Source organism: Carassius auratus, unplaced genomic scaffold (assembly GCF_003368295.1).
Source record: "Carassius auratus strain Wakin unplaced genomic scaffold, ASM336829v1 scaf_tig00217152, whole genome shotgun sequence".
Lineage (NCBI taxonomy): Eukaryota > Metazoa > Chordata > Actinopteri > Cypriniformes > Cyprinidae > Carassius > Carassius auratus.
Genome location: NW_020528918.1, coordinates 113,359 through 139,673, shown reverse-complemented (window position 1 = coordinate 139,673; position 26,315 = coordinate 113,359). Strand labels below are relative to the sequence as shown.

General features: G+C 38.9%; 2 protein-coding genes across 3 annotated transcripts in view; one reads left to right on the top strand and one right to left on the bottom strand.

Annotated features, from left to right (window-relative positions):
- The window catches only part of dnah5 (dynein, axonemal, heavy chain 5), a 179,193-nt gene extending 165,523 nt beyond the window's left edge, over nt 1–13,670 (bottom strand). For both annotated transcript variants that reach the window (XM_026264930.1, XM_026264931.1), the window contains exons 1-5: nt 13,338–13,670; nt 2,692–2,826; nt 2,461–2,545; nt 2,123–2,262; nt 1,082–1,300 (exon numbers count right to left, since the gene is read on the bottom strand). In XM_026264930.1, coding sequence (XP_026120715.1) covers nt 1,082–1,300; nt 2,123–2,262; nt 2,461–2,545; nt 2,692–2,826; nt 13,338–13,430 — 672 coding nt within the window. In that variant the 5' untranslated portion in view covers nt 13,431–13,670. The remainder of the gene's footprint in view (nt 1–1,081; nt 1,301–2,122; nt 2,263–2,460; nt 2,546–2,691; nt 2,827–13,337) is intronic.
- Nucleotides 13,671–15,682: 2,012 nt separating this feature from the next.
- The window catches only part of LOC113100062 (triple functional domain protein-like), a 108,818-nt gene continuing 98,185 nt past the window's right edge, over nt 15,683–26,315 (top strand). Inside the window, exon 1 of the mRNA XM_026264929.1 lies at nt 15,683–16,008. Coding sequence (XP_026120714.1) covers nt 15,942–16,008 — 67 coding nt within the window. The 5' untranslated portion in view covers nt 15,683–15,941. The remainder of the gene's footprint in view (nt 16,009–26,315) is intronic.

Sequence of the window (26,315 nt, the reverse complement as noted above, 5' to 3'; positions counted from 1 at the left end):
AGGGGTGAGCCTGGTCAGTAACTGGATGGGTGACCTCCTGGGAAAACTAGGTTGCTGCTGGAAGAGGTGTTAGTGAGGCCAGCAGGGAGTGCTCACCCTGCAGTCTGTGCGCATCCTAATGCCCCAGTATAGTGATTGGGACACTATATGGTCAAAAAGCACCATCCTTCAGACGAGACATTAAACTGAGGTCTTGACTCTCTGTGGTTATTAAAATCCCAGGATGTCTTTCAAAAAGAGTAGAGGTGTGCCATTGCCTCAGCATCCTGGCCAAATTCGCCCTCTGACCATCATGGCCTCCTAACAATCCCCAAATCTACTGATTGGCTTCATCACTATGTCTCCTCTCAACCAGTAAGCTTGTGTGTGGTGGGCATTCTGGCACACTATGGCTGCTGTTGCATCATCCAGGGCAGGGGTCTCAAACTCAATTCCTGGAGGGCCGGAGCCCAGAAGAGTTTTGTTCCAACACTGCTCCAACATGCATACCATGTATTTTTCAAATTCAATTGTTCAGAAATGACTTGATTACTTGGATCAGGTGTGTTGAATTAGAGTTCAAACTCTGCAGGGCTCTGGCCCTCCAGGAATTTAGTTTGACACCCCTGATCCAGGTGGATGCTGCACACTGGTGGTGGATGAGGAGAGACCCCCCTCACAATGTATAGTGCTTTGAGTGCTTAGAAAAGCAGAAAAGCGCTATATAAATTATTATGATTAAATCTCATGTTACCTAATATAATGTCTATTAGGTAATTAAATCAAATTTATATATATATATATATATATATATATATATATATATATATATATATATATATATATATATGTATATATATGTATATGTATATATATATATATATATATATATATATATATATATATATATATATGATCTCATAAATCTAGAAACCAGGATCTTGACGGCTGAAAACTTTCCAATATTTCATCTACCTGACCAAATCCACCATCCATTTAATTTTTGAGAGGTTATGGATCAATACAGTACTAGAATGGAGTCTGTGTATTCCTGGATGTATTTATGTAATTGTAAAAGTGTGCCTATTTGTATTTGTGAGACCTTTTCCTGCAGGCTCTCCTGTGCCCCAGCTAAAACTGAGACAAAGCTGTCCAGAGAGTTTATAAAGTCTTGCTTGACAGCCTGAGCCTGCGAGCTTGCTAGCTCTCCCCAGCCGTGGTTCATCTTCCACAGAGTAGGGATGAAGATCTCTGACAGCAGCTGCTCCACACTCTTCAGCAGACCAACACCCATGGTGTCCAACATGTTAAAGTTCACATCCTATGAGAGAAAACAGAGGGGAGAGGATGAACGTATACACAAGAGACTTTTGTTGTTGTTTTGATGTCATATAAGGCTCTAAAATATCACACACAAAAAATGGTCAGTTAAAGTGCTTAAAATAAAATGATAAACCAACTAACAAACAAACAAATATTGTATAATTCATTGTCTAATAAGATTTGCATTTTTAGTTTTTTTACCTGTTAAGACATGGTTTTGTAAATTACTAGCAAAATGCATTAAAGCAATGTGTAACAGGATAAATTAACCCTATAAAGTTTTTCTAAGGCCTATAGGCCAAAACTTTGTTAAAAGACCTGTTGAACACAATCTTCTACATTTATACTGCCTATCTTCATATTTTGAAGCAAGCAAAATGACTTTTGGTATAGTTTAGTATAGTATATGTTTTGCCCCCATGATGAAAACTACGTAGATTTAATCATAAGCATAGTATTAAGAAATAGAGTGACAACTGATATTTGCATGCATCTACATTACACGCTATCAACATTTCATCTTACTTTTTGGGCACAAAAATATCAGCAACAATTGCATTATTCAAATTCAATTACATTGTTTTTGCTTGATCAGTTGAATAATATTTGGTTTAAAACTCACTGTTTAATGAAACCTTACATATGAAATAACAGTCACATGAAATTAAAAATAAACTATGAAAACTATGTGTGTGTATATACATATTATTTGTTTATCTGGCTGACATTTCAAATGTATAATTTTATATGGTTAAGATGTAACACAGTAGTCACTCTAATATTTCTCAAAAAGCAAACAAAAACATGAGTTTCCATTTACCCTGTGGATATTCTCTGACGTGATAGGCTTGGAGGTGTTTGCCCGGGTGAAAAATACACAAATGCCAGTGAGGGCCACATCCGTGCCTTCTGTCACAAAGACCTTGGCTTTCTTACTGCGATACACTGAAGATGATACAGCTACCAAACAAAGACAGACTGATCTTATCGCATGTCTTGTTTGGATGCAGTGTAACATTTGTGAGAATTTAATGAGAATCATCATTGAGAATATTTAGAATTACAAAGAAAAAAAAATTATAATTACAAACAAACAAAAATAGTCAAACATTCAGAGAATTACAGTATTTCTTGGATTTTTTACTAAATTTTACTAACCCATGTCTACATGCTCTGTATCCTGGTAGTACAAAATGAGGTGAGGAAGTCCATTTGCATCAAAGAACTGCTCTATCCGCTCAATCTGAAAGATCAGACATAATACTGTTAAATAACATTGTATAAAATATCCTAGGGAGTCCTAGTAATCAATGACTTCCTGACTAGAAAATGTGGACAACATGCTCTTCAAAACCAAATTAAGAAGTGTGTCTGTGGAATATTGTTAACCTGTGTGCCTTCCAGTATTGCATCTTCCACTTCAGCTTTCTCCAAACCCACACAGGAGGACACAATGCTGAGAACATAGTCATGTCTGCTATCCAGCTGTGCTCTCTTGGCCTCACGCTCTTCCTTCAGCTTTTGCTGTGTAATAAGAAAATGTGCCCACTTTAGCGTCAAGATTGTATTATTGTAGTTTGACACGCTTTTATACATGGTCTATTAATAAAAGTATAGTTGTATCAGGGCACATATTGCAGGATTATTAACTTCTTGAAATCTTCAAAAAATGAAACATCTTCAAAATTCAAACATTAATCACTTTTACATATTAAAAAGAAAAAAAAGAAAAAACACCACCACAGAAAAAGGCAAGCAAATGAAGCATCATCAGAACATGGAGTCATACATACTTTAAAGCAGTGATCTGGCTGTTTGAGATTATCGACGACTGCCCTTCAGGCCTATTCCAGACTTCTTTTCATGCATTTTATCCATGAGATCTTACATCTAAACACTGCCAGACTATCAAGTAGCTTTATCTTCATTCAAGCAAACAATGAGTATCAGTCCTAACTCACAACATTCCCCCCCCTCCCAAAAATATAGATTCAAGTGTAGAATTTAAAAAAAAAAAAATGAGGGAAAGTTTTGATTAGATTGTCTATCGTCTAGACTGGAGTAGTCAAATAATCTATCCAACTCACGGCAGTAAAAGCTTTAGGGTTCTTGTAGAGAATAAAAGAAAGCTGACTGAACAAAGCCTTAAATGGGCAGAGGAGACTGGGTCCCTCGTCAAAGCAGTGAGAGACAGTAAAAGTAGCTTTGCCGGGGTGCTAGGTAACATTGTAAAGAAAAAAAGGGCGGGGTGGGGCAATAAACTAAAAACCATTTTGTGGGCCAGATGCTCAAAGAATATGTTGACATTTTGGCTTTTCTGAGGATCTGAAACAATCTTCACTCCAAGGGCATTCTTTCTGTTCTGTATAATATAGATTTTAATTGTATCATTTCTCATTTACAAAATAAATACATGAATAAATAAATAACTCAACAATGTAAGCATTGTCATCACACCACAGCAGAATGGTTAAATTTCTTCAAGAAACTCACAACTTTCTTTTGAAACAATCAGTTTTTATTCAGCTATAAAGACAGCCACTCGCTTCATTCCTGAATGAAGCAGCCTTTTGAACAAATTAATTAATGAACTGAATTAATGATTGAATGACACATTCATTAAAACACTGACATTGATTGACATAATTGATTCACTTAACCACTCATAATTTATTAATTTTTTATTTTACCATTTTTAAATCATTTTTTTTTCCAGAATAGATCATTTATTTTAAATTGCTTTATTTTAGACTTTGCTTATATATAAACAAGATATAGATATAGATATTTTGTCAATAAAATAAAATTATTTCAAATAAAATAATGGTGTTTTTAAGAATTAAAGTAAACTAATTTTGTAGTTAGACAATGAACACGAGTCAAATAGACAAACCAAAATGCTTTACAATTCTTGAAATAATAATTTTGCAACATTGACTCTCAGCTTTATTCAGGAGTTTAATGTGGTTTCTCATTAAAATTCATAAAAGTAATTAGTGTAAATTACATCGCTGTCATATAATAGCATAGTTTTAATAATAGCAGGGCATACTGTAACACAGAGTTACAACGTTCCCCATCTGCACAATTGGAATTTAAAATTGGTTAGTGTCTTCTGCTATTCAGTGAAGCATTAAAGAACTGTCTAAACTGCCTAATAACAGATTGGAGACTAATAGAAGATTTTTGTCTTTTAAATTAACACAACAAACGTAGATGTAAAAATTTATTTCAGCCAGAAATGTACTTTTGCTATGGTTACATTAGGTATATCTTAAATAAAAATAAAAATAAAAAATGATTTTTGCCACAATTTTATTCTCTATATATTTGTAACAAGCCTCCTTGTTAGTGCGTCCGCCTCCCATGCCGGAAGACCGGGGTTCGAGCGAGTGCGAGGAGCGTCGGAGAGGACCCGGGTGAGAGGGGTTACATTGGTGTCGTGACCCGGATGGGAGTGAGGTTTAAGGGGGTGAGTGTAACGGAGGCCAGCGAGTAGTGCTGTGCAGGTAAACCTCACTCCCCGATCTCAAGAGATGCACTAGCGACAGACGCTAGTGGCTGTAGCCATTTAGCCTCCTTGTTAGTGCGTCCGCCTCCCATGCCGGAAGACCCGGGTTCGAGCGTCGGAGAGGACCCGGGTGAGAGGGGTTACATATTGTTGATATGGTATCTATTTATTAACCACAAATTAATGGCTTATTCTGCATTTTAAATACATTAATTTGGTCACACTTTATTTTAGGATCCAATTCTCACTATTAACGAATCATTAACTATGACTTTTGCCTCAATTAACTCCTTATTTGCTGCTTATTAATAGTTTATAAGGTAGTTGTTAAGTTTAGGGTATTGGGTAGGATTATGGATGTCATGCATTATATGTACTTTATAAGCACTAATAAACAGCCAATATGTTAATAATAGACATGGTAATAAGCAACTAGTTATTAGTGTGAATAACTACCTTACTACCTATTAATAAGCAGCAAATTAGGAGTTTAATGAGGCAAAACCATCTTGAAATGAGCATATTGTTGCAGCCCTAGTCAAAATGCCTCTGGAAGTCAATTTAAGGATGCAAATATTACCTCCTAATAGAAAAGTACATTTCACTTGACAATCCACCACGCAGGATATGAAGAATATGAAAAGCTTCAGGGGTGAGCTGTCAAACAGGTACTGTACAAGCACAAATAAAGGTGACTTTGACACATCAACACCAGTGTTGTGCCTGAACGTGTTCATTGAACAATAGTTCATGAACTCATTCATATTTTGGGCGAACGTGAACTGAACGTGCTGTATTAATGCCTGATGAACGTTACTGTCAACTCGTTCATTCTGGTGTATGTGAACAGCACGCTCTCTCAGGTTAACTTCGTTCAATAGGGTGCCAGATTTCTATAGAGTCTTCCAGGCGAATACCCCGGCTAAAACACACCGTAAACGGGTCTTAATATATAGCGGGAGAAACATCCAATCTGGCAACACCAGCCACCAGTGTCGCACCGCCGTCCACCGCATGCGTGACGCGTCATCAAACAAAAAAAAAAGCATGGAGGCGACAGCAGCATGTAGCAAGAAGGCGTATGATCATTTAAAAAAAAATTATGATGTTTATGACAAGGTCGGTGAGAATGGGAGACAAAGCATTAAAGCCACAATGGGGAAATGCTGTCCCCTCAATGCTAATGTAAACCCTGGTTGGATAAGGATTCAAAATTGGATATGAAGATGAAATCTGAGGCATAGCTTCATTGTTAAAACTGATCAAATAATTGCTGTCTGTGATTCTATATGGGCTGTTGCTCGCAGCAACTGGACCAAGATCCCAACCAAACCAAACACTTTCCACCACAATGGTGACTTCAAATTAGGGCTGCACGATATTGGGAAAAATTTACATTGCGATATTTTATTTTTCTGCGATAAATATTGCGATATGAAATAAAAAAATATTCTTACAAACAAAAATGGGGTGAGCAAACTTACATTCTCATTTTAAATGATTTAAGCATTGAAACCATCGTTTCAATTGATTAATATGCGCGAGGGAGAGAGAGCAAGACAGCGCTTGTGTTGTTTGAAGACATTGAACGTGCGGCCGGGGCTTGCTTTGCGCGCGCGCTCTCTCTCTCAGGCCGGTGACAGGTGCAATATAAATAGGCGTCGGGTCTATTTCTAGCATGCATATGGAAAGCCGCGCTTGAGCCGCACCTGAGACGCGCGTCTCATGCAGGCAGTCTGCAAGCTCTAACCTGTTAACATGGGAGCCGAATTAAAAACGGACACGCCACGCAGCTGAGACGCTTGCGCCACGCATCTAGTGTGTCGCCGGCCGCGCGCTCGCGCTCTCTCTCTCTCGCACGCGCGCGCTCTTTGGCCCATACAGTTAATGAATAACGGATCAACTACGACAGCCTACATCGCACATCCTGCGATGTGACTATCGTGGATTTGTACATCGCGATATCGATGCTTAAACAACACATCGTGCAAGCCCTACTTCAAATGAATCAAAAATCAACATTTAAACCTCTGTTAATTCTCAATAAGAGCTTCTCTAGATGTCTGACAGAAATAAAGTCACATAACATTGTAAGGAGGATCTGGGAACGTCTATATCGGACGTACAGAAGACATAAAAAACATTTAAATAAAGGCATCATAAAAACATTCTGTCTCCTCAGTGGATGTCTTTTCAACATCTGCAAAGACATAAAAAGATGTCCACTGGACATAACTTTGCCCAGTGGGTTAGGTTAATGTTAAAATACACAGTATAGTAATTTTCACGTAATAGTTCCTTTAAAAACAAACAAAAATGTTAAATACATGTGACTTCATGCCACAAGACTGCTAATGTATTAAGGTATTATTATTTTATTTATTTAGACTATTTGAATAATATATAAAAAAAATTGTATGCTTATAGATAATAGGCTTTGTGTTCAGTAAACAAAAAATATTTAGTTCTGATATTTTTTAGGTTAAGGTTTGGTAAGTTTCCTATTGGCTTCACAAAGTTGTTAAAACATTGTGTGAGATACTGCAGGTGAGATAGGAGCCCAGGAGACAGATAAATAACTACTAGAAGAGAGATACCAGCATTCAGCCCATTTAATCTCCCTAACATGTTGCTTTCCTCATGCTGTTCTCATCTACCACAACACTTCAGCTGTAGAGGTGGCAGGTAAAAGCTCAGCTTAACACTGAATTTTTCATGAATTTTATCCCGGCAGTGGTGAGCATGCTTTGAAAACCAATTCCAAGACCCTGACACTATACCTTTTAGATGCACAATCAGCATTTCAGGATTTGAAGCCATAGATGTGAAATCCATAGATTAAACACTGACAACTGTTCCTTATGCAATATGCCAGCATAATACAGCCATAATTACATGCAAATTAATTGACAGATTCAGCATGCATCCATCATGCCTACTTCAGCGTTCTAATATGTGAAAACACATCAGTTTTTGTCGTACCAGTTTTTGAAGTCTTTGCATTTCATACAGCTGGAGGTCTTGCAGTTAGCAAAAAATAATAATTAATTAATTAAAACACAGTGTGCACAGCAGTAGACTGGCAATGAGATAAAACATTTTTTCAAATAGATGTCAATAGAGGAGAGGCTTCAGTAAGCTGATACTGCTTTTGTGAGGAATGAGGAAAATTCTCAAATCATAGATATAATAACCCCTTCACTCCTTTGACCTCTGCTACAAGAGGTCTGTTTCTCTAAAATGTTCTGTTGCTTTGTCCAAATCTGTGAGATAAATGACTGCCAAAAAAGCGTGTCTGACACAGGTAACAGACTCTGAAATCAAGTGAAGCCATCTGAATGACAGTAGGTGAAAAGGGGGATGATTTATAGCCCAGTGTAGAGTCAAATGCCACAGCAAACAGAGGCTAACAAGCCTGGGCAAGCAGAAGCCTACATAGCAATTGACCAGTATAGCTAGTGGGAGTGATCATTTAGCATTGGAATGACAGATCAGTGTTTTCTTAACCATGACTGCCAAAACAACTGGAAATAAATTATGTGGCCTGAACGCCAGCCGTCACATAGCAACGCAACAAGCAAGACAAATAAAAGGATAACCTTAGCGGGGGAAGATTTTCCAGATGAGTAGAGAGCATCAATCTGCAAATTAATATGACAGTTCATGCCAAAACAGAGTCGTGCGTTACATTAAAGGTAAACACTAGAGGATTCAATTCATGCATACACTTCATTTTTCCATTGAATTGTATTGCTGCTTTTAAAACAGTCCACCAAAAAGAATACATATTTCACTCAATACTATTAATGAATGAATAAATAAATAAAACAAACCTTACAACCCTACTAAATGGGCAGTTTTCTCTTTTGAGAAGCTTTTTGCATTCAATGTAATTTGCTTCTTTTTGGGTTTGTTGTCATCAATTATGCGTTAATAAATTGGAAAAAGAAAACTGTTAAATGTTAATACGTACATTCTAAGTAACACTAATTATGGATGCTACTCTGTCAACAGACACTATTAACCTGAGAAGCAAAGGTTCATCTTACCTTGTTTTGAAAGTCGGGTGTGCTGGGCAGCATTTTTACCAAGTAAAAATGCCAAGTGCTCAAATAATTTCCAGTTGAATCATATACTGATATGAGATCATGCTGTGTGCTAAACACCTGAACTTTATCTCTATAATTGTTTATCCCTTCATTGGCTCTCTATCCAGTTTTTTGATGTTGTCTAACCACCTGTGCTCTGGCTGGTTAGCAGAAGAGGTCTTGGACCTTCTCATATATCAACTATGAGGCAAAATGGACCATTGTTGTTAAGTCTACAGTTACAGGCAGAATGTCAGCCCTCTGAATGATGAGAGGTAATATTTTTACACTTCCTTACAACACAGAATACACAGAATACCTTAGCATATGTTAATGCAATGGGTATTGTGGGTGATTGCTTAATGCATTGCTATTGCTTTTGGTTGTTAGGTGGTTGTTTACAGGCCCAGGTAAATAGTCAACTATCAAGTTTCTATGGTCACTGTATGTTCACGCAGGCAGAAAACAAAAAGGGTTTTTTTTTTTTTTTTTTTTGCCAGATCTGACTGAAATTTATGCTGAATGAATTCTATCAGATTTGATGTGTTATTTTCATCATTCATTATGTTCAGGTTATTAATACAGGTATTGCAACAAAAAGAACAACACCGTTTATGCTTAAAAACAGGTATTGAATTTGTTTATTGTTGAACAAGTATAGGGTGTAAAAAAAAACAAAAAAACAGAGTGTGTCAAATGTGTCTCTAAGCAAACGATATGAAGTTACTCAACTGTACTCCAGAGGAAAAGTTTAACTGTAGTAACAGAAGTGACAACATTAAACATTGAATATGCCACCCTTTGAAATGTGTTTAGAATTAGATACCCTTCTTGAAAAAAAGTAAACTTTATATACTTTTTTTTATGAATACTTATTATGGAAATAGAATACTTAAGTGCAAACTTAATGTAATGTCTATTGAAACTCGTATGTTATGTATTTAAATAAATTTGTACCGAGTGACACAAGTCACAATGATTTAGTAGATTTAAAATAAATGAACTTTTAATGTAATATCACACTACATTTAAAATCTAACATGGGCTTTAGTATTTTAGTCAACACAAACAAGCTTGCTTCTACTTAAGCATAATAAAATATATGAAAACATAATGATTTAAAATGTTCTTTAAAGTAAATTGTTTAATTTGACACTATTACAAAGTGTACTATAGCAAAGTCTTAGCCTTAGCACACGTCTCAGCAGACTCGGCACCAGACCAAGCAAACTAGGCATTTGCATTTTCTAGAGGGGTCCTGGTATGCTCAGTGACCTAGGTGTCCAGACTGGACCCCCCTGTAGTGCCGACACTTTGTCTCGGGACAATGTCTGTTTCTATAGCTGCAGCTGCAGTGATGTGATTTACTATTTAGTGATTGTCTCTTTTATTTAGAATGTGGGGCTTTTTTTGTGCCATATTGCATGTTGCACTTTCTCCCCTTAATAAGAAACATGCACCATCTTTGTGTATCTAAAGTCTTTGGCTATAGTGAAAATGTACTATTGTTTAGTACAGTTAAGTGGTTTTTTTATATTAATATTATGTTATGTGCAGTTATAGTTATTTTAATGTAGCATTCACAAATCCAGAGATATTCTGGTAGCTAGACATGGCTTGGTTCTCTAGTCTACATTCTCTGAACACACAGAAAAGTACAAATCTCTTGAAAAAGCTACATTTTCTGAAGCATCATTCATATTCATAATATAAATGGTGTGGGGTGACAAATGTGGCTAAATGCAATACTTTATAATTTGTACAAATCCCTAAGCACATTTATGTGTAATAATAATAATGATGCATGACGTACCAGATATAACTATTGTAATAAACTTCAGATCTATGTTCTGCTTTACAGTCATTAAAGGTTGATTATATGTTAAATGCACAGTAACACAACACATCAGTAGGGACAGGAAGAAAGTCCTTGTATCTCTCTCAACAAGCATTCAAAAGATTTCTCTAGGTCTCTCTAGGCTCTAGGTCTCATTAACGGCCATTCTTAGATCTTCTCTGCAACCTTTGTGCAAAATCCAATAACATCAGCACAAACAAGAACACAGGTACAGAACATTTACATCAAATCAATCTTTTTTAAGATACCTCTAAGTCCACAACTATAAGACATCAAAGGTGATTTGTCATTTAATAAGGAGAACTCACTCTCTGCATACAAAGCTTCCATACCAGCAATCCCATTCTGCATTTGAGCCGATGCTTTGGCATTCATTTATTGGGATATTTATGGGTTTGCAAATCTAAATCCTGAATTTTTAAAAATTGCTGACTGAGCCTTCACCATTGGATGCCAAAATAAATTATTTTTAGGCCACCATGGGAATATATAATTGTCTCTCCTCCTAGACAGTAATGAGATCTCAGCAATGTTGCAGTTAGATAATTCAATATGAGTGCTACAAATTATGGTCAAACTGACACATATGGACACCCCCTTCGAATTAACAGGTTTGGCTCTTCCAACCTGCTCTCAAAGCCTAAGCCTGGATGTCCACCCTTAAACCTAGTCATCAGTGGTGTATAAGGAGATAATATGAAAATGCACAAATGAGATATGAATTCCCAATTCATCTGCCAATACATAAAACAATTATGAACAACCATGAGAGTGTGATAACTCTTCTAGTAATCATCATATAGTGACATTCCTGATAATTTAGCTTCTAGATTTGCTGCAGTAGAAAGTATCTACATATTATTCATAAACTGTGAATATTAATTCTTCCAAAGCCAGATTATATGAGTTTTACACATAAATTTTACAGCTCTGCAATGTGTAAATTGTTTCATTTGTTTATTTTCCCCCTGCAATTTCAGGTGAAATTTCTAAAATAACCCTGATACTTGAATGAGAATTCCATCTCCTCAACAATAAAACACACACACACACACACACACACACACACACAAAGCCTGCATTGCATATCATGATGTACAATTCTACAGCTTAATTTCTGCTGAATGAAAATCTGTAGGCCTATATTGTACAAAGTAGTCTATTTTGTGAATATCATATTACATGTACAGTACACACAGTACTTGCACATTTGCAAATTCACTTCCTGTATTAGTGTCTTAAGCAGTGGCTACCCACATTTTCCACCAGCCCAGTAACAAAAGCAAGTAAAGATTATTTTCCGGTTGATTCTACATTTTGCTACAGAGTTTTGCCGCCATCTAGTGTTTTGTACAACATTTGGAAAAAAAAAATGTTGAATCTGAAAGATACTTCCAAATGTTGTAACAAGGCTTTGTAAGTCCCATAAATAGACTATAGTACAGCTTAGGGTGCATTCACACTCATCATTTTTAGTTCGAGTTCATTTTTAAAACGAACCCTTGTGCAGTTCATTTGAGCATGTGTGAACGTTGCCACCTGAACCATGGGGCACACCAAACAAGTGGATCGAGGCCAAACAAACTCTGGTGTGGTTCAAATTATATAGGTAACACATAACAAATACTTCTAAACAAACCAAAAACAGGAAGTAATGACAAGATGTGATGCTATGCAACATGATTTGATGACGCAGTTTAACCAAAACAAAATGAGCAGACAAATGTGAAGCAAAGATGAGGTTAGGTGCCTTTTAGGAGATCCTTGTCAGTTCGCAGGTGGTGAAAATACAATTATATGTACACGAGCAAGCTTAGTCCAGCAGTAGGCATAAGGTGTGTTCGATTTAAAGTGGCACTGAGCAAGATCGATCGTTTAATGGGAGATTTGACATCATCGTTTTAAGTCTAACGCATCTTTTGTTTGGGTTGGTCTGTGAATTCTGTCACAATATATACATCATTCAAGGCGACCAATCAAGCGAACCAAAGCCGACCAAAAATGCCAGTGTGAACGCTAAGTGGACCAGGTCCAAATGTATCATTTTTCTTTTTGGTCCAATCCAAATGAACCAAACTAACCGAACTACAAATGTGAACGCACCCTTAAAAGCTCTAACGTGTGTCAGGGGAGTTTTCCTCACTTGAAAGGAGGTAGTGTTTCCATCGCAATATGACTGGATATGACTGGTTACATTGTGCTGTAATTGGTTCATGTGATAAATCCCACCTCTTGTAAGTTTATTTAACATGAATTAACATTTGGTTAAAAATAAACAAATCAATCAATCAATCAATCAATTATACAAACTTGTTTCAAATACTTTTACAAACATTTCAAAATAATTGTCTGGTCTGTTCAAACTTTGAAGAAAGAAAGAAAGAAAGAAAGAAAGAAAGAAAGAAAGAAAGAAAGAAAGAAAGAAAGAAAGAAAGAAAGAAAGAAAGAATTGTTTAGAAAAGAAAATAATAAAAGTTATTATAATTATTATTATTGAGATGATTACACAAACTCACACATGAAATAATAACCCGCGTGTAACTTATGTGAGGTGATAAATGTCTGAAATCAAGCAGACCTGCGTCTCCTTAATGTTGTCCACTGGGGCAGAGGACCGATGAGACCCTCTGGATCTGATGTTTGACTTCACTGACCGGTAACTCAAAGCCATCTTTCGACTGACCTCTTAAGAAGTTTATAGTTTTGTAAATCTAATTTTAAAGCTAAACGATGATTTTCCACGCTGTATTCTCGCGGGGTCCAGAAGGATTTTAGTGCTGCCTGTGCTGTGAACGCGCCTCCCAGACAACACTTTACTTTCTCGACTATAAATTGTTGTTGGCAGTTGCCATGGAGATGTCGACGTCAGGGGTAACGTAACGTTTTATGGGGTTAAATGAAATACACTGGTCCAGTAAGACCAGAGAACGAATTTCTCAATTCCATTTCATTGATCACCCAAAATGAACAAATACAGAATATAGGCTACATCATTATAGCTATTTAAACGACTGCATGAACTGTTGTTAACAATGTTATGTTCTGGAATGTGGTGGGGCGAGTTATATTACTCAAACGCAGGTAATCAGATTTAGAGTTTAAATAAACCCTGTTTTAGAAATGTACCATTATTAACTACTGATAGTTGTATGGTTGCTGTGATTGTGAAGGGTCTGTCCGTGTTCTACCCATAGACTATATGTTCTACCCCAGTTTTTAACCCGTATAGAGAGCGCTATTGTAATTACACTGGACGACTGTAATTCCTGAAGTCTTGCACTAGAGGGCCTAATTGTATCAGTTCTCACATAATCTCATTGAAGTTGCATTGTAATATTAGTTCAGTGAATAGATGGGTGAAAATATATAACAATATATATATATATTTATTATTTACTACTACTACTAATAATAATAAATAAATCTGGTAATCGTATGATTGTATTACACGTAGCCTAATATAGCAGCGAATGTGTTGCCATAATTCATAAATCTATTTATGCAGTGTTTCAAAACTATATATATATATATATATATATATATCTGTAAAATCTGTTTATTACCTTCAACCTTGATAGCCTGAATGCACCGTAAGTCGCTTTGGATAAAAGCGTCTGCTAAATGCATAAATTTATGTAATAAATTTTTTTTTTCGTATTTTACTATATATTTTTATTTTAAATTGCTTAATGGCGTTTTGTAAATTTGGAATACAGCATCTGATACAGCTGAGGTGACCTGTGGGGGTGTGTGGGGTAGTATGGGGATTCCTGGAGACCCCCTTCTTGAAGCCGACCTCCTCTTTCCCTCCCTTCATCCTTCTCCTCTCTACCAGCTGAAACTCAGGAGCGCCGCCGATCGGTACCGATACCTCTCCAGCAGGGGAGATTCTAGGATTTTTTTCAACTGGGGGGCACAAGAGGGGCCACGAATAATACAGAGGGGCCAATCTTGTGTTGTTAGAACGGTATATCCAAATCATTTCAAGAGTTCAGTAACCTTTAAAATCAGTAATAAACAGTGATACCCTATTATATTTTAATAGCAGTTATTCACTGCTCTAAATCAAAACAATCAAATACAATTTGTATTAACTTTTCACTTGCAATAAATAAAATAATCCAATGTATGAATAGTGTACAACTCACAAATAATAATAATATAATTTATTTATAATAGCCTTATATAATATTTATATATAATAGCCTTATTTATATAAATGCAGAATAGGGTGCAGACAGCAATCGCGGAGCACCATGGTGATTTAGAACGGCAACTGAATTTATGAGAAATCTACAGACGCAAATAGATTAAAGGTGTAGAAAAATAAAGACCTATATGTGTATTTTGGACTTTTTTTTCACCCCAAGTCTGAAAGAAAACGTTATTGAAGACAAACAGCCCCAAATCTCAAAATTGACCAGTAAAAAAAAACGATGTTTTTGCATGTGTCTCACCCATAGACTATAAAAAAAAAGTCTCAAGTGTGGAGCGTTAGATAAACATTATACGATTTGTTTCGTCACCTCACTTAAGTGAAAAAAGTCGCTAATCGACTGCATTATTCAATAATAACTTTTTTAGAATTGTTATTATACTTTTTTTAAACCATTGCTTTAAATTGCGTTGTTGCCTATATCGGCGCGTTCGGCCGAAAAAAAAAAAGAAAAGTAAATCGTAATGCAGTAAACCCCTTTTATATTCAGCATCAGAGGAGCATAGTAAATATAATGATTAGCATCTTGGTCTGCTCTAGGAGATAACATCGTCATCGAACCTGGTCTGTCTAACACTGAAAGACATTAACGTTAGTACCAAACACTTCTTGCACTGCAACAACTCGCTAATCGAAGATTATGATTTGAATTTGTGAGTGACAGACAAGTAGAAGGGTGGGGGCACACTGGGGGGGGGGGGGGGGGGGCAATCAGTTTTCAGGAGGGGCCAGTGCCCCCATGGCCCCTCCCCTGGCTACGCCACTGCTCTCCAGCGAGCTAAAGCCAAGATGGAGGGTCTGTGCTCATTGAGTACAGGAACAAGTCCCCGCACGCCACCCATTGCTTTCAAATGAAGAGGATTTATTCCCGACCAGTCAACTTGATTTTGGAAATCGACACTGATACGTTTGTTTGGGGAGTTTTTTTTTTTTTTTTTTTTTTGCAGGAGAATCATTGATCCGAGGATGAGTTCAGGGGAGGGAGAGGACTCATCTAAGGAGGCGACCGACATAGCGGCGTTTTTTAAATCCGGTAAGTGGAGAAGAAGAGAGGGGCGCGCGGTTCGGTGTTTTCGTGGTGATGAGCCCGCTGATCCAGATCCCTGTTCACGTCAATGATGTGTGCCCGAACTGATCGGACCATAGATCCGAACATCTTTTTTCCCCCTTCTGATATGCTGATGATGGTTACTGTGAATATGCAGACATGATTTTATGGCTAAATTGAATTGGCAGGTTATGTATAGGTCAATCAATTTGAATGGTTTTATATGGAATCATTTGTTTGGAATATGACTTTGCATTTCATTGTGCGCTAGTATAGTCATGAAACAAGCCAGTACACAGTTCAGAAGTTTTTTTTTTCTCTTCTTTTTCTCAAATCCTAATGTAATACGTCATTGTATATAAGCGTGATGCTTTAGTTCACAGTGAGGTGACGTCATAAATCTTGGTTCAGGCAGCTATAGATTTTTAACCGTGCTGGTGCTGCCATATCAGAGGTGTCATGCATCTCAATGATGGCATACATCACCAACCCACTGCATTCATTAACGTTAATACACTATTAGTTCTACCCCCATCATGGAGTGAATTTTGTCATGTGAGCTCATTCTGCTTCTTTATGCACCACTTTGGCAATCTATTGGTTGGTTTGTTGCAGTCAGATGTTGCTGTGATTTGTTTCTGCTGTCTCTGCAGTACCAGGTACATCCAAGAAGGGACTTTGCAATGAACCATGGACGCCCTGAGTGACAGCAGGAGTGTCACAATATCACAATCTAGCTTTTCTCTCTGCTTCAGCCACTGCTTGTTAGTGATGATGTTCATGCTCTGTGTGTCAATTTGTGTTTTGTTCAGATAATCAACTTTATTGTGAGCAGTAAGGAAGCAAGATATGACAGCAAATAAGGTACTACAAAGATCTAATGTATGGGGATTGGGGAAGCTTTTCTATTGGTCATTGCAGGTAGATACATTTCAAAAGTCACAGACAAAAGTGCTAAATACTTTGTATTAAAGTGTTTAAATAGTCTATTGAAAGTAATAGTGTTTCCCTGTCTGTGGCTCCCCGTGGCCATACTTATAACCACCTGTTTGAAAAAAGAATGGATTATTTAAAGTTAAATTAAATCAGATAACGAGTTTATATAATACTTACTTGGTTCTCATTTGGAATTTGATAAGATTCAACTGAAGCAAACATGATTTTAAAACTTTTTATTGTGCAAAAATGTGAAGAATTCCTATTGAATATCTCAAGTAAATCTTATTCTTCTTGTTTTACTGAATTTGATGAAAGCAAAGCAACATGTAAGTTCCCTTTCATAGGTCACTTCGATGCTGCGGTGACGTCACCACGTATGGGAACACCTTCGGTGTGACGAATGTCTGAAGCCCTATACCATCCCGCCAATCCTATTGGCCAAATAGCACTTGGCACCGCCCTACGCATGCATACGCATCGTATACCCGGGTGCCGCGCGCCATTTCGCTCAGATTTCATTCCTTCAGGAATAGCGAATCATCTGTGTCCTATCATCTCGCGTTCTCCAGCGATTTTCTTCGAGCAGTGTTTAACTCCTCTTTTGCGGACGCGATGAGTCAACGAAAGGTAAGAGCCATATAATGGGTTTATCACAGAGAGGCACTCATGAGAGATTCGTTTGCAGCCTCTCTACATGTTCTCTCTGTGATATCCTATGGCTATGGTAAAATAAAGAAAAGTATCCGCGCTCTGGAGTCTATTTCTTCAGTCGCCTCGCGTCTAACCCCCACCGTTCGCTTCTGCGGTCGCCGAGGCCCCGCACGAGGTGTTGGTTAAGGGTGATATGTGCGGCTTGACTATGAATACAGTGATGCACTGGAGTTTTTCTACTTGCTCGCTCTTCCCTACTCGAGCGCGTTAATCAGAGCAGTTTTGCTTTTATACTATGTTGTCTAACCGCAGCTTCGAACTCAGAGTAGGCTCTGGCCGGCATAAGCGGTTCTCATATGCGGTTCTCTCCCTCCGAGCGGACAGGAGAAACGCGCCTCCCCTTCCTCAGTGTGCTATTATGTGGCTATCCGCGCGGTGGATAAACTACCCTTCTCACGGACCTCCACCAAGAGGTTTTGAGATCCTGGAAGCAGCCTTTATCAGCGCATATCACGAACGGCGCGGGTTTTTGCCACGATTAAGTGACATGGCGGACTGCTATTATATGGCGATGCCGTTTGACTACCTCTCTAGCCGAACGGATCGCGCCGAACTCCGCCGCGACCTAAGTCTCGTCGAAGACGTATCGAGTCGTGTCTATTTCGGCAAATTTTATTCTCTTATTACGGTTCTTTACGAGAAGCCTCTCGTTCTTAACCCCCACACTCTAACATTGACTGTCTCGCAGCACAAGCATTTCGAGCGTCACTGAACTGAGCTGTTATTTGAGCGCCCCCTCAGACACTGCACAATTCAGTCTTCAGAGTTTGAGGAACGGCATAGAGACTGGCGAATATGGCCAGTTTATGACGGCTCACACAGCTGCCGCGTTCTCGCTAGCGGCGTGGCCTAATGTTATCTTGTTGGATTAAATCCTGCCGTGGACACGCTTCAGGATTATACACAACGAAACGCAGCGAGTTTGACGCATGCGCTTTCCTTCAATGTTTGCCAGGGTCTGTGCCCTCCACTAGAGAGTGCTGTCGGACTACTAATGCACATCCAACCCTCTCACTGCAGTCCCCACGCTCTAACATTGACTGTCTCACAGCAAAGCCACCTCGAGCATCATTGGATTGAGCTATCATTTGAGCGCCCCCCCCCCCCCCCCCCAGACACTCTGCACAATCCAGCCTTCAGAGTTTGAGGGACGGCACAAAAGGCTGGCAAAGATGGCCAGTTTATGACTGCTCATACAGCTGCCACGTTCTCGCAATAGCGACGTGGCCCGATTTTTATCTTGGTGAATTAAATCCTGGCGTGGATACGCTTCAGGATTATACACAACGAAACGCAGCGAGTTTACGCATGCGCTTTCCTTCATGTTTGCCAGGGACTGTGCCCTCCACTATAGAGTGCTGTTGGACCGCTAATGCGCATCCAACACTCTCACTGCCGTCGAGCAGCATTGGATCGGGCTGTAACGCCAGGCGTAAATAAATAAATAAATAAATAATCCCTCAGACACTCTGCGCAATCCAGCTTTCAGATTTCGAGGGGTGATTCAAGGGTCCTACACAGACGACCCGTTTATGACGGCTCGCACAGCCGCCGTTTTAGTTAGCGGCAGAGCCTGATGTTCAATTCGTTGGTCTAATTCCTGCCTTGGACACGTTTCAGGATTATACACAACGGGACGCAATAGCTCTTATGCATACACTTCCCCTGTGCACGAATGCCGCAGGCTTTTCCGTGCACGGACATTTATGTGTATGATAGCGTTGCAGAAAGCGGAAATTTGAGACCGCTAGTATTGTTTCGGGTCGCGTGGAACGCTTGCCCGCCATTTCTCAATGGGTGTTATGCACAATTGTCACGGATACACCAATTCGTTTTTAAGAGGCCCGCCTCTTTTCCGCTGAATTATTTCCACGGTGGTAAACCGATGCTAATAGCAGTGTTGTGACAGGAGATGTCAACTCTGCTGAGCAAAGGGGCTATAGAAGACGTACACCCCTCTCAGATGGAGGCAGGGTCTTACAGCTGTTGTTTTGTAAAAAAAAAAAAAAAAAAAAAAAAGAGACGGCGGATTGTGACCCCGTACTTCTCTAAATGCATGGATGTAGCTCTGGCCCCGTTGCGACTCCAGGGCGTCCGTCTGTGAACCACTTAGACGATTGGCAGGTTTTAGCGCAATCGCAGACTCAAGCACATTCTCATCGGGTTCTTGTGCTGAATCACTTTAAGAGCCTGTGCTTACACACAAATTTTCGTGTAATTTAAGTGTTTTAATCTCCTCTCAACGGATAACCTTTTCTGGGAATAGAATTGGACTCTCGCGCGACGACAGCAAAGCTTCTCTCCCGCGCGCTCCGTCGATTGCGTCATGCGTGCCACGCTTCAAAGTAGGTCGCACAGTGACAGCGAGATTGTGCCTCACACTTAGGTCTAATGGCAGCGGCATTCCCCGTTATTTGTCTGGGGTTACTTCACATGCGCCCTTTTCAGTGGAAAAATGGGCGGAAAGACGAAATATTTCACCCCGTTGTCTTCCGCATCGGACGATTTCGGTGACACGGAGTTGTGTGATGTCGTTAAAACTATGGATGCCAACCGAATTTCTCCTACCGGGGTTCGGCTGGGGATTTGAGCTTTCCCAGAGACCGTCACGACGGATGCGTCTTTGACCGGTTGGGGAGCTGTTTGTCAAGGGCGACCAGCCCATGGAGTGTGGACAGCTGCACAACGCAGTTGGTATATAAACAGGTTGGAATTACTGGCAGTTTTCTGGCTCTCCAGTAATTCGCGAATCTGCTGATCGGCCGTCTTGTGCTGCTCAGATCAGACAACACAGCGTTTGTCTCATACCTGAATCATTAGGAAGGATTACGCTCTCGCCCCCTGTGCAGGCTGGCGAGACATGTTCTTCTTTGGTCTCAGAACAAATTTCTGTCGATCCGAGTTGTTCATGTCCCCGGACGTTTGAACTTCGGAGCGGATATGCTATCCAGACAGTCTCTGGAACAAGAGGAATGGAGATTACACCCCAAACGATGAATCCTTTATGGCCTACGCATTGCCCACTATGCTTCTCCCCATCGCTCCTGGGCTTTGCTGTGTTAGCGCACAGTTGGCCCAGGACCAGTCTGTATGCTTTTCCCCGATTCATTTGATCCCAGCGTTATTATCCTAATAAGGCTGGACAGAGTGGAACAGCTGCTGCTGGTGGCTCCGTGATGGCACACGCAGCCGTGGTTTGCGAACCTGATCAGTCTGTTAGCAGGCTCTCCATTGAGTTTTCCCTCAGACAGGATTTGGCACTCGAGGCCGGATCTGTGGAAGTTGTGGGCGTGGTTTCTGAGCAGAGTGAGTTAGTATGTCCCGGTCTTTCTGTTGAAACTACCGAGACTATACTTAATTCTAGAACAGCTTCTACGAGACGCTTATATGCTTTCAAGTGAAGACTGTTTACGACCTGGTGTACAATCGTAATGTGGATCCAGTTTACTGCCCAGTGGCTTCAGTGCTGGAGTTCCTTCAGGATCGTTTTTCGAATAGAGTGACGCCAGTCACTCTAAGGTTTACGTGGCAGCTATTCAGCTTACCACAAATATATAGACGGTACCTCAGTGGGCCGTTATCCACTGGTTTCTCGTTTCATACAGGGTGCGTGACGGCTGAGGCTTTTCCGCCCGGTGCGAGTCCTTCATGGGATTTATCCATTGTGTTGCAGGGTTATCAGGGCATCTGTTGAGCCCTTGGAAACCGTTCCGGATAAAATCCTGACTCTGAAGACACTTCTTATGGCTTTATCCTCCCTCAAGAGAGTTGGGGTTTATAGGCTCTCTCTGTCTCACCCACGTGCATGGAATTTGCACCAGGATCTATGTAGGTGTTGTTGCGACCGGGGCCTAATTATGTTCCTAGGTCGCATCTAATCCCTTTCGCTTTCAGCAAATGGTCCTGGAAGCTTTATCCCCTGCTGAGGCGGGGTCAGAAGATCTAAGTCTTTGCCCTGTGAGCTTTAAAGACTTGTGTATCTTACAGCCCCATGGCGTGAGTCTGACCAGCTGTTGTCTGTTTGGACATAAGAGTAAGGCCATGCGGTTACAAACAGCGCATGTCCCATTGGCTGGTCCCACAGACTTTCTTGGGCTTCAAAATCTAGAACGCCATTTACTGCCATTATAAAGCTTGGAAGAGCCAGGACATTTTTTTTTTTGTAACTCTGATTGTATTCATCTGAAAGAAGAAAGTCATATATACCTAGGATGGCTTGAGAGTGAGTAAATCATGGGGTAATTTTCAGTTTTGGGTGAACTATCCCTTTAAGTGGAGTGTGTGAGAGATGTTTCAGAATACTGGAGGTATTGGTTTATCCTGTGTTGTCAGGAAAAACAAGACAAGACACAGACATAATGTGTGCAATCCAGTTTGAGCAAAATTAAGAAATAAAATGTAAGTGTATGTAGGGTTGGGTATCGTTTGAATTTGAACGATTCCGATTCCTTGTTTCGATTCCAGTTCCTTTAAGAGGCAGGGTCAAAAAAAGTTTAGGATATTTTAAATGATCTAGCTAACCAATGGTCTTCCTGAAAGAAATATTCTGACCATCTACATCAATTTTAATTCTATAAACTTTTTACTTTTTATGAATTTTACAATGAATTTCTCACAGGACTGTTTTCAACTAAAATATAAATATCAAATCTATGAACTTGAATATAAATATTATACATTATGAATATATTTCCACAGGGGTACACTTTCCTCAAGAGTTTTATTTTTGAAAACCTCATGAGAACACATTTACACACGAGTATGATGCTGCAGGTACTTGAACATGTTACCGTGCTCCCACTGATGGGCTAACCTGGTGCAGAATAGCAAATGAACAATTATAGGGCCCCGTGAAATGCATGCTATCCATGTTCGACTCGCTCGGTTCATAGACAGTAAAAGCAATGAACACAGCGACCCCATTGGATTCAACGGAGACAATTGAAGTCAATTAGAAGCACACACTTCCTGGGGGTCGAGCGTTCTTCGCAGACTCAAACTGAGCTTGATGACGTAGATGTCATGTGAGCAACCTGTCTGACAATTTTAAGTCTTCTAATCGCTGTGCCAAGAGAAATCTGAATCACCCTCCGAATCTCCGAAAGGCGAGCGTGAACAGAAGCAAATTTTGGTAAGTATTCTGATTAATTATCTTCCTTGACTTCATGCCTCCACGTCCCCCTGATTGCCTCATAGACAGTAAAAGATTGCCTGCGAGCTTCTCCTCCTGTCCATACGGTAACTTTTCTACTGTGCGACAGAGAGTTGCGGAGAGTTATGATACAATTGTTAGCCTATTTTTTACAAAAACTGCTTTTACGGGACCATAACGTAAGATACAAGGTAATGGAGCCTTTTATATTTTTTCGTGTGTCTTTAGAAATAATTAATGGACAAATGGAGTCTTTAAATGCCTCAGATGTAAAGTTATTCGCTGCTAGAAAGTGACGCCAAAATGAATGGGAGTCAATGGAATGCTAAAAGCAGGTGGGGGTCCGCTAACCAAAGGCGGCACCCCAGGACTGCTTCAATAAAATATGAAACCCTGCCCCCCTGGCTCGGTTATGCCAATACTTCCGGTGGACGCTTCTTCGTTGGTGTTCAGCGGTTTCTTCCTCTTCTGACTTCAGACTAGGAATCGAAACTAGGAATCGAAATTTAAACTTTTGAAAGATTCTGGGAAAATCGCAAAGCTAGTCCCGGTTCCAATTAATACTCGATACACGATGCCCAAGCCTAAGTTTATGACTCTGTACATCAATAACAACTGTTTTAATGGATTTGCAAAAAGTGTTAACACTTTCAAATGACACTATACACTTAATCTGAACATTTAATGTATCAGGGGTTCCCTACTCAATTTTTGTTCACCAAGGTCTAAGGCCTGACAACCTTTGAAGACCCAAATCTAGATTATTTCCCTCTGTGTAATTATATTATGCATAATAAACCAGTAATACCTCCATTGTAACTGAATAATTATGTTGTTATGATACAGTTTGCTCCCGTTAGTAATGATCTTTATCATGTTTCTTATAAGTTTGTTTACATTAACATACTCACGACCTGTCTAATGCAACTTTGAGTAAACTAATTTCTTGTAGCATCCTGTGGCTAGAAACATTAGAAATGTATGCAAGTATGCATAATGCTTCTAGCTCAACAAACATGTTTATTCTAAAATGTGTCAGACTGCATCATAACACATAACATAAAAGTACTCAGTTTTAGAAAATAAGAAACTGAGACAGTTTAATGGTAATATGTTTATAAATTAAGATTTACAACAAATTTCACCCTGTGTACAAATTCTCATGCATATTAGAGCCAGTTGTATCTATTTTCATCAGTGTGTGCAATTTGCAACTTGAGACGGTACATAAATAGCAAGTATTGTGTAAATTGTAAACCATGTTACATCCATCTTCTGTCTTGACAGCTCTTTATACATGACAGCACCACATATTCACACACTTGTGGGACGATTAAAGTTGTCATGACACATTCAACCCACTCCACAGTGTGGTGGAACAGCTGAAGGCTGGATCACACAAAACCTGAGCCCTCCCTCATAGTCTATCAGCAGCAAACCACTTCCATAGAAAATGTTGCAGTCTGAGTTACTCTTTTCAACACTTTTACCATTCTGCCTCCTAGTTGGTGAGGCCAAACCTCCTTTGAAGTCTGTTGAAATATAGAGCGAGAAATTGCGATTTCCAAACCGTCTATTGTGGTGGCACTGTGCCTTTTATGCAGAACATCTCAAGGGATTGTTGCAACAACTTTCTAAATTTGTATTCACTCAATGGTCTGTTTTTAAAATTAAGGAATTCAAATGAGGTGTGAATAGCTGATGTGGCCTCATTCTGGAGAGTGAAGGACACTATTAAGTTAATGGATGCCAAACCATATTGTTTCACTTCCTATGATACTGAAGTGACTTTTTAAATGGATAAAATGATTGCCATATGCAAGCTATAGTTTTCCCAATAATTGTGCCATTTTACCAAATGCAGACTAATGAAATTGCTCATTTCCTGTACTGCCAATGTTTGACTTGAAGAGATCTGTCACTGCTAAAATTATTCTCAACTTGCATCTTTCTGTATGTGTAATTAGAAGTTAGCCAAAAGTGAAGGGAGGATTGTGGCTTGGGATATTTCCCAACATTGCTTCACTTTGATCAACTATAAAACATAATTACATTGGAGAGAAACATGCTATCTGAGACAATTACACATCTGACTATCACATGATATGAAAAATGAGATAAAATTTTATCCTCTCATGTAATATTTAGATAAACTCTCAAAAGTAGAAACACAAATATGTTTGATAGCTATTTTTAATATACTACACTTGCAGTCCACTTACAGTTATTATTTCTCTAAAACCCGGGACATTCTATAAAATGCTTAATATGGCTAAGACGGTGATAATAAAAGATCATATTCAGTATGTACCTTATTCATGCTGCGTACAAATATACAAGCAAGCAGATGAGCCCAGAATATGAACACTAAACTTCACTTTAAAGGTTAAACCATTAACGTGAAAACTTGTATGTTTCTGGTTTCATCTGCTTACCTGTACATGTTTTATAGTATTTTTTTATTAATAAGTTGTATACTGAATTTGGTCCTTAATGCATTAAGACTTAATGCTGTCTTAAGCCATTTTTGAAATCATAGTTTAGCACATTACATTCATATTCTGGGCACATTTACTTTTACTGAATTTTGTCTTTTAAAATCACTGTCTTTATCAGTGTTGGGTAAATTACTTAAAAAGTAATCCACTACAAATTACTACTTCTTTAAAATTGTTATTTGATTACATTACTGATTACTGCATTTAAAAAGTAATCAGATTACTAATTACTTTACTTTCAAGTTACTTTCATCAATTTAATATTGAAAGAAAAAAATAGCCTACACTCACAATATTAAAGGGTTAGTTCATCCAAAAAGGAAAATTATGTCATTAATGACTCACCCTTATGTCATTTCAAACCCGTGAGACCTCCATTCATCTTCGGAACACAGTTTAAGATATTTTAGATTTAGTCAGAGAGCTTTCTGTCCCTCCAAGTAGTCCATGTGACATCAGAGGGTCCATAATTTTTTTTTGAAGCATCGAAAATACATTTTGGTCCAAAAATAGCAAAAAAACTACAACTTTATTCAGTATTGTCGAGTCAGTCTTTTGTTTGTTATCTGGCTCGGCTCTGTGTTCATCTTCAGTTCTCTCTTCACAGCAGTTCAGTCAGTGTACTGTTTGAGTAAATGAATTACTCCAGGATATTGGTTTATTTTAAAGAGAGGGAGTGTCAGCAAGGTAAAAAAAAGTTAACAGCTTAAGTCATTTGTGGATTAATGGTTATTGGAGACACAAAATGTTTCAAACGATTCAGTTCGATTTGGCGAACTGGTTCAAGAAGAACCGGTTACATCGAGTCATTCGTTCGCGAACTGGATAACATTACACTGCAGTGAACGTGCTCACAACAGACCTGGAAGAGAAGACAATGCTGAATAAAGTCGTAGTTTTTGCTATTTTTGGACCAAAATGTATTTTCGATGCTTCAAAAAATTCTAATGGACCCTCTGATGTCACATGAGCTACTTTGAAGATGTTTTTAT